Source organism: Akebia trifoliata, chromosome 8 (genome assembly GCF_017979445.1).
Source record: "Akebia trifoliata isolate Shusen 1 chromosome 8, ASM1797944v1, whole genome shotgun sequence".
Lineage (NCBI taxonomy): Eukaryota > Viridiplantae > Streptophyta > Magnoliopsida > Ranunculales > Lardizabalaceae > Akebia > Akebia trifoliata.
In genome coordinates this window covers 48,778,566-48,791,789 of record NC_141382.1, presented here as the reverse complement: position 1 = coordinate 48,791,789, position 13,224 = coordinate 48,778,566, and the positions used below count along the sequence as shown (strand labels likewise).

The 13,224-nt window shown below is 32.1% G+C and overlaps 1 protein-coding gene across 1 annotated transcript; it reads left to right on the top strand.

The window, feature by feature from the left end:
* Window positions 1-11,298: 11,298 nt before the first annotated feature.
* LOC147397433 (putative UDP-glucosyl transferase 73B6) lies at window positions 11,299-13,073 on the top strand. The gene has a single exon (XM_086449111.1). The coding sequence runs from the start codon at window positions 11,456-11,458 to the stop codon at window positions 12,896-12,898; it is 1,443 nt and encodes a 480-aa protein (XP_086305237.1). The 5' UTR covers window positions 11,299-11,455; the 3' UTR covers window positions 12,899-13,073.
* The last annotated feature ends 151 nt before the right edge of the window (window positions 13,074-13,224 follow it).

Sequence of the window (13,224 nt, the reverse complement as noted above, 5' to 3'; positions counted from 1 at the left end):
AAGTTTCGAAATGAGTTGATTTTTGGTGAGGATGATCTCTTAATCATAAAGATCATTTTTATATAAATCAGCTCATTCTAAAACTTGTAACCCATATTTAAAAAAATATTTGGCATAATATTTCACTATCTTTTTAAGACTTTTGAAAGCTCTCCCATGTATAGAATTTTTTTTTTTTTTTTTTCAAATAAGTACTATTGGTGCACCTGACGTCGAATCACAAGTCGAAACTTAAATAACGAAAATGAGAAATCACAAAACTGTCATCAGCCACCACAAATCAAGCACAAAATAATAGGATGCGTAAAATCTGGGATTCAATAATAGGATGCATAAAATCTGGGATTCAATTTTTGTATTTCAAATTTGAATATATACGTTATATCTTTAATTGATTCTCAAATGTATTATATATAGCAACACTTGCACACATATCAAAATCAATAAAAAAAATAGAGAATATTCTCATCTATCATTCTCTTCATTCCTTTAAGAATATAAAAAAGACATGAGAAAAGGAAAATGCACGAGCCATGTCTCACAAAATGGGAGAATCTTGGCATGTCGAAACAATGGACCCTATATGAGAGGGAGTTATAATTTAGACTGTCCAATTAATCGATCCCATCAGTCCTAAATTATTGGGGATAGTTATTTACTTATTTTGAGAGAGCTTTTATTACCACAACAACATTTACTAACGCCACTCTAAGAAATTTTCTAATTTTTATGTGATTTACATATGAATTGTGACAATTTCATAGGAGAGCTGCTATCACCGCACCAATTATTTAAGACAACTTCTTCAACTAAGGCATACGTTAAATGATAAAATACTGTAAGGTAATAAGGGTTATCTAAGGCTAGTTTACACTGATGTCCAATTGGGTGTTCTACTCACTGAGTTAAGTTAAAAAACTTTGAAACAGGCAGGCCTCTCTCCTTTAAATGACATCTGGTGTGCATGTATTTTGACCAAACCCTCTCCGCTTTAAATTGACCTCCTAATCTAAAACTGACAAAAAATCATTAATTTTTATCCCACCATCACCTCCATTTACGCCTCTCTTAAATAAATATTGGATTGGGTCAACGAGATCAGTCCAAATACATTCATCTTCAACATTCAATGAGCACGACATTTGGGGTCTGTAGATGCAAAAATTGCTCTACACTTTTCTTCTCTCTTAGCTCGGGTGGACCTGCAAATCAGTCCATTCCGACGATCAAGTTAGACAAATTGATCAGTGTAATTTAATTTTTTGAGAGAAGAAGAAATCCAATATTTATTCCTCAATTGAGAGGTAATATGAACAATGAACTCTTCAAGAATGATGCCAACTTAGATAAGTTGGTAAAGACATTGGGAACAAAGGATTTTTTTTTACTAGATATGCTAAATAGTATTCCCCAAGATCTTTCGAGAATACTAGTTGATAATCTTTCTTGTAATTACACTCCATAGATTGTAAAAGGGAGGGCCCCTTTAACCCTAGCTTTTCGATAATTAAAAAAAAAAAAAAATCATGTTCAACAATCCAATTGATTTATTATCTTCTACAATTCAATTGTCAATGAAATTAAGGTTTAATTATAATAGTGGGTCCATCATTAAAAATATTCAAATTATGTCTATCAAAATGAGTTTAGAATAATAGAAATAACTGATCATTATTTTAGTTTAAATTTTATTGCAAAACCCCCAGTGTTAAAATAAAGCCATTATTTGATGATGTTAGTCTCGTTAGTTCAATTTTCAAAAATAATTGTAGCTATGAAAATTAAAATGATTCAGTAAAATAATACCATTATTTTTTTTTTTAAAGAGAACAATCCATCGAATTTCATTCAAAAACTTAATTCTAGACAGTGATTCCACAATTAGTTTATTTCAAATTTTACTAAATTTTCATGAAATTTGAAATGTTAGAATATTTAATTTGTTTTTGTTATTGATATCCAACATCGTGTGTCTTGTTACATGCGCCCATAATGTAGTGCCCTTGACGACCTTATAATAATTTGATTATTTTGAAAGACCCAATGAATTGAGATTTTCTTGTGAGTTATGGAGATTTACAACTCATGTGGATTTTTTTCTAAGTAAAAATGAATTGATTTGTTTCAAATACATTATATATGGGTAGCGTTGGGTTGCCAAATTTGTAACCAAAATATTTTATCTTAGATGGGCTAAAATTTTCAGAATGAATAGATTTTATGTGAGGATAATCACTATGATGAGGAAATCATCCTCACAAAAAAAATTAGTCAAGTCTATAATTTGTAAATTACTTTTGATGAGGTCACATGTTTTGGAATGAGTTGATTTTTGTGTGAATGATCCCTATGATAAGAAGATTATTCTTACAACAAAAAATCAGTCTATTAAAAAACTTTTAGATCATATGAGACAAAATTTTAACTTTTAATTAATCCGTGTATATATATATATATATATATATAGTGTGGCGTTTGGAGGTCCTAAAGAGAATCAAACGTTGTGCCAAATATTTTTTCAATATATGGGTTGGAAGTTTTAGAATGAGTTGATTTTGTGTGAGAATGATCTATATGATGAGAAGATCATCATCACCAAAAATCAACCTATTCTGAAATTTCTAACCCCATTAAAAGTGATTTACAAAATCGAATGATCAACGATTCTTCAACTTGTAAACTAGGGTTAGAAGTTTCGAAATGAGCTGATTTTTGGTGAGGATGATCTCTTAATCATAAAGATCATCCTCATATAAAAATCAGCTCATTCTAAAACTTGTAACCAATATTTAAAAAAAATATTTGGCATAATATTTCACTATCTTTTTAAGACTTTTGAAAGTTCTCCCATGTATAGAATTTTTTTTTATTTATTTTTATATAAGTAATATTGGTGCACCTGACGTCGAATCACAAGTCGAAACTTAAATAACGAAAATGAGAAATCACAAAGCTGTCATCAGCCACCACAAATCAAGCACAAAATAATAGGATGCGTAAAATCTGAGATTCAATAATAGGATGCGTAAAATTTGGGATTCAATAATAGGATGCACAAAATCTGAGATTCAATTTTTGTATTTCAAATTTTAATATATACGTTATATCTTTAATTGATTCTCCAAATGTATTATATATAGCAACACTTGTACACATATCAAAAATCAATTAAAAAATAGAGAATATTCTCATCTATCATTCTCTTCATTCCTTTAAGAACATAAAGAAGATATGAGAAAAGGAAAATGCACGAGCCATGTCTCACAAAATGGGAGAATCTTGGCATGTCGAAACAATGGACCCTATATGAGAGGGAGTTATAATTTAGACTGTCCAATCAATTGATCCCATCAGTCCTAAATTATTGGGGATAGTTATTTACTTATTTTGAGAGAGCTTTTATTACCACAACAACATTTACTAACGCCACTCTAAGAAATTTTCTAATTTTTATGTGATTTACATATGAATTGTGACAATTTCATAGGAGAGCTGCTATCACCACACCAATTATTTAAGACAACTTCTTCAACTAAGGCATACGTTAAATGATAAAATACTGTAAGGTAATAAGGGTTATCTAAGGCTAGTTTACACTGATGTCCAATTGGGTGTTCTACTCACTGAGTTAACTTAAAAAACTTTGAAACAGGCAGGCCTCTCTCCTTTAAATGACATGTGGTGTGCCTGTATTTTGACAAAACCCTCTCCGCTTTAAATTGACCTCCTAATCTAAAACTGACCAAAAATCATTAATTTTTTATCCCACCATCACCTCCATTTACGCCTTCTCTTAAATAAATATTGGATTGGGTCAACGAGATCAGTCCAAATACATTCCTCTTCAACATTCAATGAGCACGACATTTGGGGTCTACACATTTAATGGATTTTTTTTATCAATGCCTTCATGCAAGACATCCAGACTAAACAAGCTGACAAATTTATTTTTTTTGTTTTTTTAATCGATTTTGGATTTTTTTCTCTCGAAGAAAAGATTTGTTTGAACCGGCTTTAAAGACGGAAAATGATTTTCTATATAAAAAGATAAGTTAATAATCAAATTTTGACTATAGAGATTATATTATCTTTTGTGGATATATATAAAGATAATTTAGGACAGATTTCCCTAAGAGCAACTCCAACACAATATCCATGCCTCCTCCCAATTACTGTTTTGGGAAGTGGAGTGAAAAGTAGTCTCCAATCCGATACCCATCCCCCTATCATTTTTTGGGTTTTTTGATATTTTTTATATAAAAAAAAAAAAAAAGTACTCCCACTTGATTACCTATTTTTTTTAGATAAAAAATACAGAAAGTTATGTTAAAAATAAATTAATTTCAGAAAATTTTAAATCTAAATTAAATTAAAAAATTATTAAATCATTTATGGGTAGTATTGTTGGTGTCATATCACATGGATACCCATAATTCCAACCCACTATATTAAAAAAAACTTATTTATGGGTATGTGCAGAGGGTGATGTGTTAGAAATGCTCTAATCCAATGGTTTTATGTGTTTTTTTGCTGATGTCACTTATAAATCAAATTGATTGATGCCCGAGTCCATTTAAAATGTTCAACTATCCTCAAATTTTGTTTAAAGTTAAAAGAAATGAAAAAAAACAAGGGTGACTTGGATATATAAGCCTTCTTGTTTGGGTAAATTTTTGAGATACCCCTATGATTTTAAATAGATGGCTTGCTCCATGATGAAGTCTACTCTAAAATATTAATAGAAAATGACCTCAATGATCTCACTTCAACTTATGGCCAAAGCTCTTTTTTGTTTTTTTTTCTCTCTTTCGACTCCATTCTCTTCAACCTCCATGTACGTTTTATTTTCATTGTTCTCAATCTTAATAGTTCACCTCCATCAACCTTGAAACCTCAAGATGGTGCAAAATAATTTTTTGAAAAAATAAAGAAGTTTGAATGAAAACATCAAGGAATTTTCTAAACGAGGTTGAAGACAACTTGAAAGCGAAGTTTAAGATGAGGTTGAATTAGTTAAAATAATTTATCTCAATAGTTCACGAGCTTGAAGATGACTAATTTTGGAGGAAAAGATTATCGAAAGATTTTTACTAGAGATTCAAAGGTAAGGGTATTTAAGTCAGTGTATAAAAGTCTTTCAGAGGTGACCAAGATCGAGAGAGTCATATTATCAATTTAAAAACTCAGGGTATCTAAAAAATATTCAACAAAACATTCTTGAAATTATTCATTAAGTTTTTAGGCAAATACTAACGTCAAAATAGGGTTGATATAAGAATATATCCTTGGAATTTCCTTAAAAAATGAATTAAGAAATCCACAATAATTTCAAGAAATTCTGTATTTTTTGATTTTCGATTGGTTCGATTATTTATAAAGTCTGAATCGAGAATCGAATCGAATCCATCAGTTCTTCATTTTTTCAACTCAAAATTGAATCGTTATCGATTTAAACCGAATCAAACTAATCTAAAATTCATAATTTGATTCGATTCTTGATTTGAACCAAATTAACTTGCACCCTTAGTTCAAGAAATCCGTTGTCTTAGAAATTTCGATGGCGTTTGGATATGACTCCTTGGCTACTTCTGACTCTTGCGGGGAGTTAGAAGTCGTTTGGATAATTTAGATAAACAACTCTTTCGAATAATAACTCCGCGCAAGAGCAAAAAATTGCTCTTTATGAAAAAGTCGTTAAAAGCTACTTTTCAATTTCGCATCTTGCGGGGAGTAATATTCTAAAGGCTCATTTTACCAAAATACCTCTAACTTTATTAATTTTCTACGAAATACCCCGTTTTATAAATTTTCTACGAAAATACCCCCGTTTTAAACACATTATATTAATATTTAATATTTAAAATATTATATTATATTATATTATATTAATATTTATTATATTATATCATGTTAATATTTATTATATTATATTATATTAATATTTATTATATTATATCATGTTAATATTTATTATATTATATTATATTAATATTTATAGTTAAAATGTCAAAAACAGTATAGTTTGAAGGCATATTATGATACTAAAAAATAAAAAATAGTAACTAGTATAATATAAGGGTATTCTGGTCTTTTTAAAATATTATATTAATATTTATAGTTATAATTAGGTGAGGGTAGGCCTGTCAATGGATAGTCGAAATCCGAATCCGAATTCAAAAAATCGGATATTATCCGAAATTTTTGGATATCGGATTCAAATTCGAATGTATTTTTAATATTCGAATAGATTTCATATACGAATTCGGATATCGCTACATCTGATTTGAATGCTTCTCTTTTCCATTATATATATATATATATATATATATATATATATAATTTCTCTCTCTTTATAATAAAGACTAGACAACTCTCTTTCTCTCTTTTTAATAAAGACAAGACAATTCATTTGCACTCTCTTTCTCTTTAATAAAGACAAGATCTCTCTCCTTCAAGTAGGGATATGATAACAATTGGGTCTTCTTCAAGTACGTGACTAGAAAATTTTAATGAGAAAAAAGATGAGTACCCGATAAAATAAACAATTATTTTTTAATGAATGTTTCTAACTTGCGTAATTCCTCAATTGAGAGGTAATATGAACAATGAACTCTTCAAGAATGATGCCAACTTAGATAAGTTGGTAAAGACATTGGGAACAAAGGATTTTTTTTTACTAGATATGCTAAATAGTATTCCCCAAGATCTTTCGAGAATACTAGTTGATAATCTTTCTTGTAATTACACTCCATAGATTGTAAAAGGGAGGGCCCCTTTAACCCTAGCTTTTCGATAATTAAAAAAAAAAAAAAAAAAATCATGTTCAACAATCCAATTGATTTATTATCTTCTACAATTCAATTGTCAATGAAATTAAGGTTTAATTATAATAGTGGGTCCATCATTAAAAATATTCAAATTATGTCTATCAAAATGAGTTTAGAATAATAGAAATAACTGATCATTATTTTAGTTTAAATTTTATTGCAAAACCCCCAGTGTTAAAATAAAGCCATTATTTGATGATGTTAGTCTCGTTAGTTCAATTTTCAAAAATAATTGTAGCTATGAAAATTAAAATGATTCAGTAAAATAATACCATTATTTTTTTTTTTTAAGAGAACAATCCATCGAATTTCATTCAAAAACTTAATTCTAGACAGTGATTCCACAATTAGTTTATTTCAAATTTTACTAAATTTTCATGAAATTTGAAATGTTAGAATATTTAATTTGTTTTTGTTATTGATATCCAACATCGTGTGTCTTGTTACATGCGCCCATAATGTATTGCCCTTGACGACCTTATAATAATTTGATTATTTTGAAAGACCCAATGAATTGAGATTTTCTTGTGAGTTATGGAGATTTACAACTCATGTGGATTTTTTTCTAAGTAAAAATGAATTGATTTGTTTCAAATACATTATATATGGGTAGCGTTGGGTTGCCAAATTTGTAACCAAAATATTTTATCTTAGATGGGCTAAAATTTTCAGAATGAATAGATTTTATGTGAGGATAATCACTATGATGAGGAAATCATCCTCACAAAAAAAATTAGTCAAGTCTATAATTTGTAAATTACTTTTGATGAGGTCACATGTTTTGGAATGAGTTGATTTTTGTGTGAATGATCCCTATGATAAGAAGATTATTCTTACAACAAAAAATCAGTCTATTAAAAAACTTTTAGATCATATGAGACAAAATTTTAACTTTTAATTAATCCGTAATATATATATATATATATATAGGGTGGCGTTTGGAGGTCCTAAAGAGAATCAAACGTTGTGCCAAATATTTTTTCAATATATGGGTTGGAAGTTTCAGAATGAGTTGATTTTGTGTGAAAATGATCTATATGATGAGAAGATCATCATCACCAAAAATCAACCTATTCTGAAATTTCTAACCCCATTAAAAGTGATTTACAAAATCGAATGATCAATGATTCTTCAACTTGTAAACTAGGGTTAGAAGTTTCGAAATGAGTTGATTTTTGGTGAGGATGATCTCTTAATCATAAAGATCATTTTTATATAAAAATCAGCTCATTCTAAAACTTGTAACCCATATTTAAAAAAATATTTGGCATAATATTTCACTATCTTTTTAAGACTTTTGAAAGCTCTCCCATGTATAGAATTTTTTTTTTTTTTTTTTTCAAATAAGTACTATTGGTGCACCTGACGTCGAATCACAAGTCGAAACTTAAATAACGAAAATGAGAAATCACAAAACTGTCATCAGCCACCACAAATCAAGCACAAAATAATAGGATGCGTAAAATCTGGGATTCAATAATAGGATGCGTAAAATTTGGGATTCAATAATAGGATGCATAAAATCTGGGATTCAATTTTTGTATTTCAAATTTGAATATATACGTTATATCTTTAATTGATTCTCCAAATGTATTATATATAGCAACACTTGCACACATATCAAAAATCAATAAAAAAAATAGAGAATATTCTCATCTATCATTCTCTTCATTCCTTTAAGAATATAAAGAAGACATGAGAAAAGGAAAATGCACGAGCCATGTCTCACAAAATGGGAGAATCTTGGCATGTCGAAACAATGGACCCTATATGAGAGGGAGTTATAATTTAGACTGTCCAATTAATCGATCCCATCAGTCCTAAATTATTGGGGATAGTTATTTACTTATTTTGAGAGAGCTTTTATTACCACAACAACATTTACTAACGCCACTCTAAGAAATTTTCTAATTTTTATGTGATTTACATATGAATTGTGACAATTTCATAGGAGAGCTGCTATCACCGCACCAATTATTTAAGACAACTTCTTCAACTAAGGCATACGTTAAATGATAAAATACTGTAAGGTAATAAGGGTTATCTAAGGCTAGTTTACACTGATGTCCAATTGGGTGTTCTACTCACTGAGTTAAGTTAAAAAACTTTGAAACAGGCAGGCCTCTCTCCTTTAAATGACATCTGGTGTGCATGTATTTTGACCAAACCCTCTCCGCTTTAAATTGACCTCCTAATCTAAAACTGACAAAAAATCATTAATTTTTTATCCCACCATCACCTCCATTTACGCCTCTCTTAAATAAATATTGGATTGGGTCAACGAGATCAGTCCAAATACATTCATCTTCAACATTCAATGAGCACGACATTTGGGGTCTGTAGATGCAAAAATTGCTCTACACTTTTCTTCTCTCTTAGTTCGGGTGGACCTGCAAATCAGTCCATTCCGACGATCAAGTTAGACAAATTGATCAGTGTAATTTAATTTTTTGAGAGAAGAAGAAATCCAATCCCTCTTACCCATAGTCTTCTTCCTTTTATAGGTGTTCCACTTGATCGTTTTTTGTGCCATCCTTCGAAATGACTCAAGGCAGTTAGGTCGCTAAGGGTAGTTAACTCACTCCCTGACATATCAGTTACTGGAGTTGTTGCAACTGCTCTGCCACTTTTAGGATGATTAGGGCTGATCTGACATGATGTGGGTTGTCAGTACCGTCAATCAATGGCACGTCTGTCAGAACCGTTCTTCCGACCTATCCTGTCGTTGTCCCCTGCCACCCGTTCAATTGGCGATTCAGGTCCGAGCTAGTCATCCGCTCTCCCGAAGAAACCAATCAACTTGGCCTGCAGATCAGGCCACCCGAGTCTCGGACTCACACTTCCGAGCTTAACATCATGCCATGTGTCCAAATTTACGAGGTTGAAGACAACTTGAAAGCGAAGTTTAAGATGAGGTTGAATTAGTTAAAATAATTTATCTCAATAGTTCATGAGCTTGAAGATGACTAATTTTGGAGGAAAAGATTATCAAAAGATTTTTACTAGAGATTCAAAGGTAAGGGTATTTAAGTCAGTGTATAAAAGTCTTTCAGAGGTGACCAAGATCAAGAGAGTCATATTACCAATTTAAAAACTCAGGATATCTAAAAAATATTCAACAAAACATTCTTGAAATTATTCATTAAGTTTTTAGGCAAATACTAACGTCAAAATAGGGTTGATATAAGAATATATCCTTGGAATTTCCTTAAAAAATGAATTAAGAAATCCACAATAATTTCAAGAAATTCTGTATTTTTTGATTTTCAATTGGTTCGATTATTTATAAAGTCTGAATCGAGAATTGAATCGAATCCATCAGTTCTTCATTTTTTCAATTCAAAATTGAATCGTTATCGATTTTAACCGAATCAAACTAATCTAAAATTCATAATTTGATTCGATTCTTGATTTGAATCAAATTAACTTGCACTCTTAGTTCAAGAAATCCGTCGTCTTAGAAATTTCGATGGCATTTGGATAGGATTCTTTGGCTACTTCTGACTCTTGCGGGGAGTTAGAAGTCGTTTGGATAATTTAGATAAACAATTTTTTCGAAGAATTACTCCGTGCAAGAGCAAAAAATTGTTCTTTATGAAAAAGTCGCTAAAACCTACTTTTTAATTTCGCATCTTGCGGGGAGTAGTATTCTAAAGGCTCATTTTACCGAAATACCTCTAACTTTATTAATTTTCTACGAAATACCCCGTTTTATAAATTTTGTACGAAAATACCTCCGTTTTAAACACATTATATTAATATTTAATATTTAAAATATTATATTATATTATATTAATATTTATTATATTATATTATATTCTATTAATATTTATTATATTATATTATATTATATTAATATTTATAGTTAAAATGTCAAAAACAGTATAGTTTGAAGGCATATTATGATACTAAAAAATAAAAAATAGTAACTAATATAATATAAGGGTATTCTGGTCTTTTTCTAGAAGTCATGGGAAGTCAGTATGGTTCCCAAACAGAATTTCAGTACAAAAATACTTCTGCCAGTACTTCACGGAATTGATTGCCAAACGTCATTTCTGCACAGAATTACTTTTTCAGCTCCTCCACAGAGTACTCCAGCTCCTACTCTTTTAAACGGTAGTTCTGCTCCTGGTATACAAACACGCCTGAATATTTTTTATTTACAGTGTTTGTTGGTAACTTAACTTTTAGTAATTTACAATTATGAAATATCTTTTATATAAGGAATAATATTTATTTCAGTACCATTTATATGGTAAGAAAATTTATTATCCAACCTGAAATAATTAATCACAGATACTTTCCTTTTTAGAGATTCCACACTAGAAAACACTACTGTCAAACGACATTGGAAGAACTGCATCAAACAAATACGGCTAAGAAGGATTTTTTTTTTTTTTTTTTTTTGAAAACCTATAAAATTCTACAGATCTCAACTTCCTACCATCTGAACCGTTGCTGGTATCATCAAACGTCGTTTGAGACTTGAAAAATCCATACAACATACAAGTACTCCAGAAGGCCTGTTCTTGTGTCAACGCCTTCATCTCTCTATATAATGGGCTCAAACCCATTGCCTCTTACAACAACCAAGAAAGCAAGAGAGAGAGAGAGAGAGCTCAATCATGGTTTCTCCACCACAACAACCTCACGTGGTCATCTTCCCTTTCATGGCTCAAGGACACACCCTCCCTTTGCTTGATCTATCCAAGGTACTCTCATCTCGAGGTCTTATGGTGACCATCATCACTACTCCTTCAAACGTCTCATCAATTCTCCAATACATCAAGAACCACCGAAACATCCATATCCAAGTCATTCCATTCCCTATAGTTGAAGGCCTACCGAAAGGTTGTGAGAACACCGCTGATCTCCCTTCCATGGCCTTACTCTTCACCTTTTTAACGGCCACAATGCAACTACAACAGCCCTTCGAGCAAATCCTACGGCGCATGTCCGACTCTGGGTCGCTTCCCATCTGTGTGATTTCTGATTTCTTCCTGGGTTGGACACTCGCCACGTGTCAAAAATTCGAAGTCCCTCGGTTCGTCTCTCATGGCATGGGCGTCTTATCAATGGCTATCTCTAAGGCCGTTGTTACGCATGAGCCGCACCTGATCGCAGCCTCAGACTCCGAGCCTCTACACTTTCCCGGAATGAAACTTCCTTTTACGCTAAGCACATCCGAGTTACCTGTCTCGATCCGAGTCACAGACAAGACTCACCCGTTTGTACGTTTCAATGAGGAAATAGGAGCGTCGGACCATGACAGCTCCGGCATCATAGTTAACAGCTTCAACGAACTCGAAGGCGAACACGTGGGCGCTCTAAAGTCGTTTATTAAAACTGATGCCAAAGTGTGGTGTGTGGGCCCACTTTTTCTGTATCACGAGATGGAAGGACTAAATGAGATTCACAACGGTGTCCAATCAAAAGCTTTCATCGATTTTTTGGATGCACAATCCACCTGCAAGTCCATTATTTACGTGTCGTTCGGCTCGCAAGCCGAGGTAACTGACTTGCAACTCGATGAAGTGGGTCTAGGGTTGGAGATGTCTGGACAACCGTTCATCTGGGTGATAAGATCAAAAACGTGGACCCCACCAGATGGATTGATGGAGAGAACGAAGGGTAAGGGTTTGATCGTGACTGATTGGGTGGATCAGCGGAGTATCTTAGCCCATCGTGCGACGGGTGGGTTCTTGAGCCATTGTGGTTGGAATTCTGTGATGGAGGGCCTATCAAAGGGGGTCCCACTTCTTGCCTGGCCCATGATGGCTGAGCAACCTCTGAACGCAAAGTTTGTAGTCGAAGGATTGAAAGCAGGGTTGTGGATGGAAGCCACGTGTAAGGAAAATAGTGGCCTTGTTGGACGGGAAGTGATCAGCAAAGGAGTGAAGGAGTTGATGACGACAGAGAGGGGAGCAAAGGCTAGGGAGAGGGCCAAGGCCTTAGGATGCTTGGCTACACAGGCAGTGCAGAAAGGAGGATCTTCGACCAAGAATTTGAACGAGTTCATTGACGGCCTAACCAAAGGTCAAATTCGTAATTTTACGAATGGAAAATAATATGGGAAGTTATTTAATATTTATATAATAAATAAATTAGAGAATAATTCTACCGATAATGCTGAAGTGACCTCAAATGTTGACCTCATTTCGCACTCTCTTGACGAGGTGGTGTGTATAAATCATTGATGTTTTTCATCGAGATAAAAGTGAAGCATGTATGGTTTTGTTACCACCTCAAGTCCAGAAAGTTTGAAATGAAGTTAATCTCAAGTCACTCTAGCACGATTTTATTTCTATTAATTTTTTTTTAACTATTAAGAATGTGGATAAATTTTAGATTAATGTTAGAGTGACCTCAATGGAGGAGGACACACGAGACATCT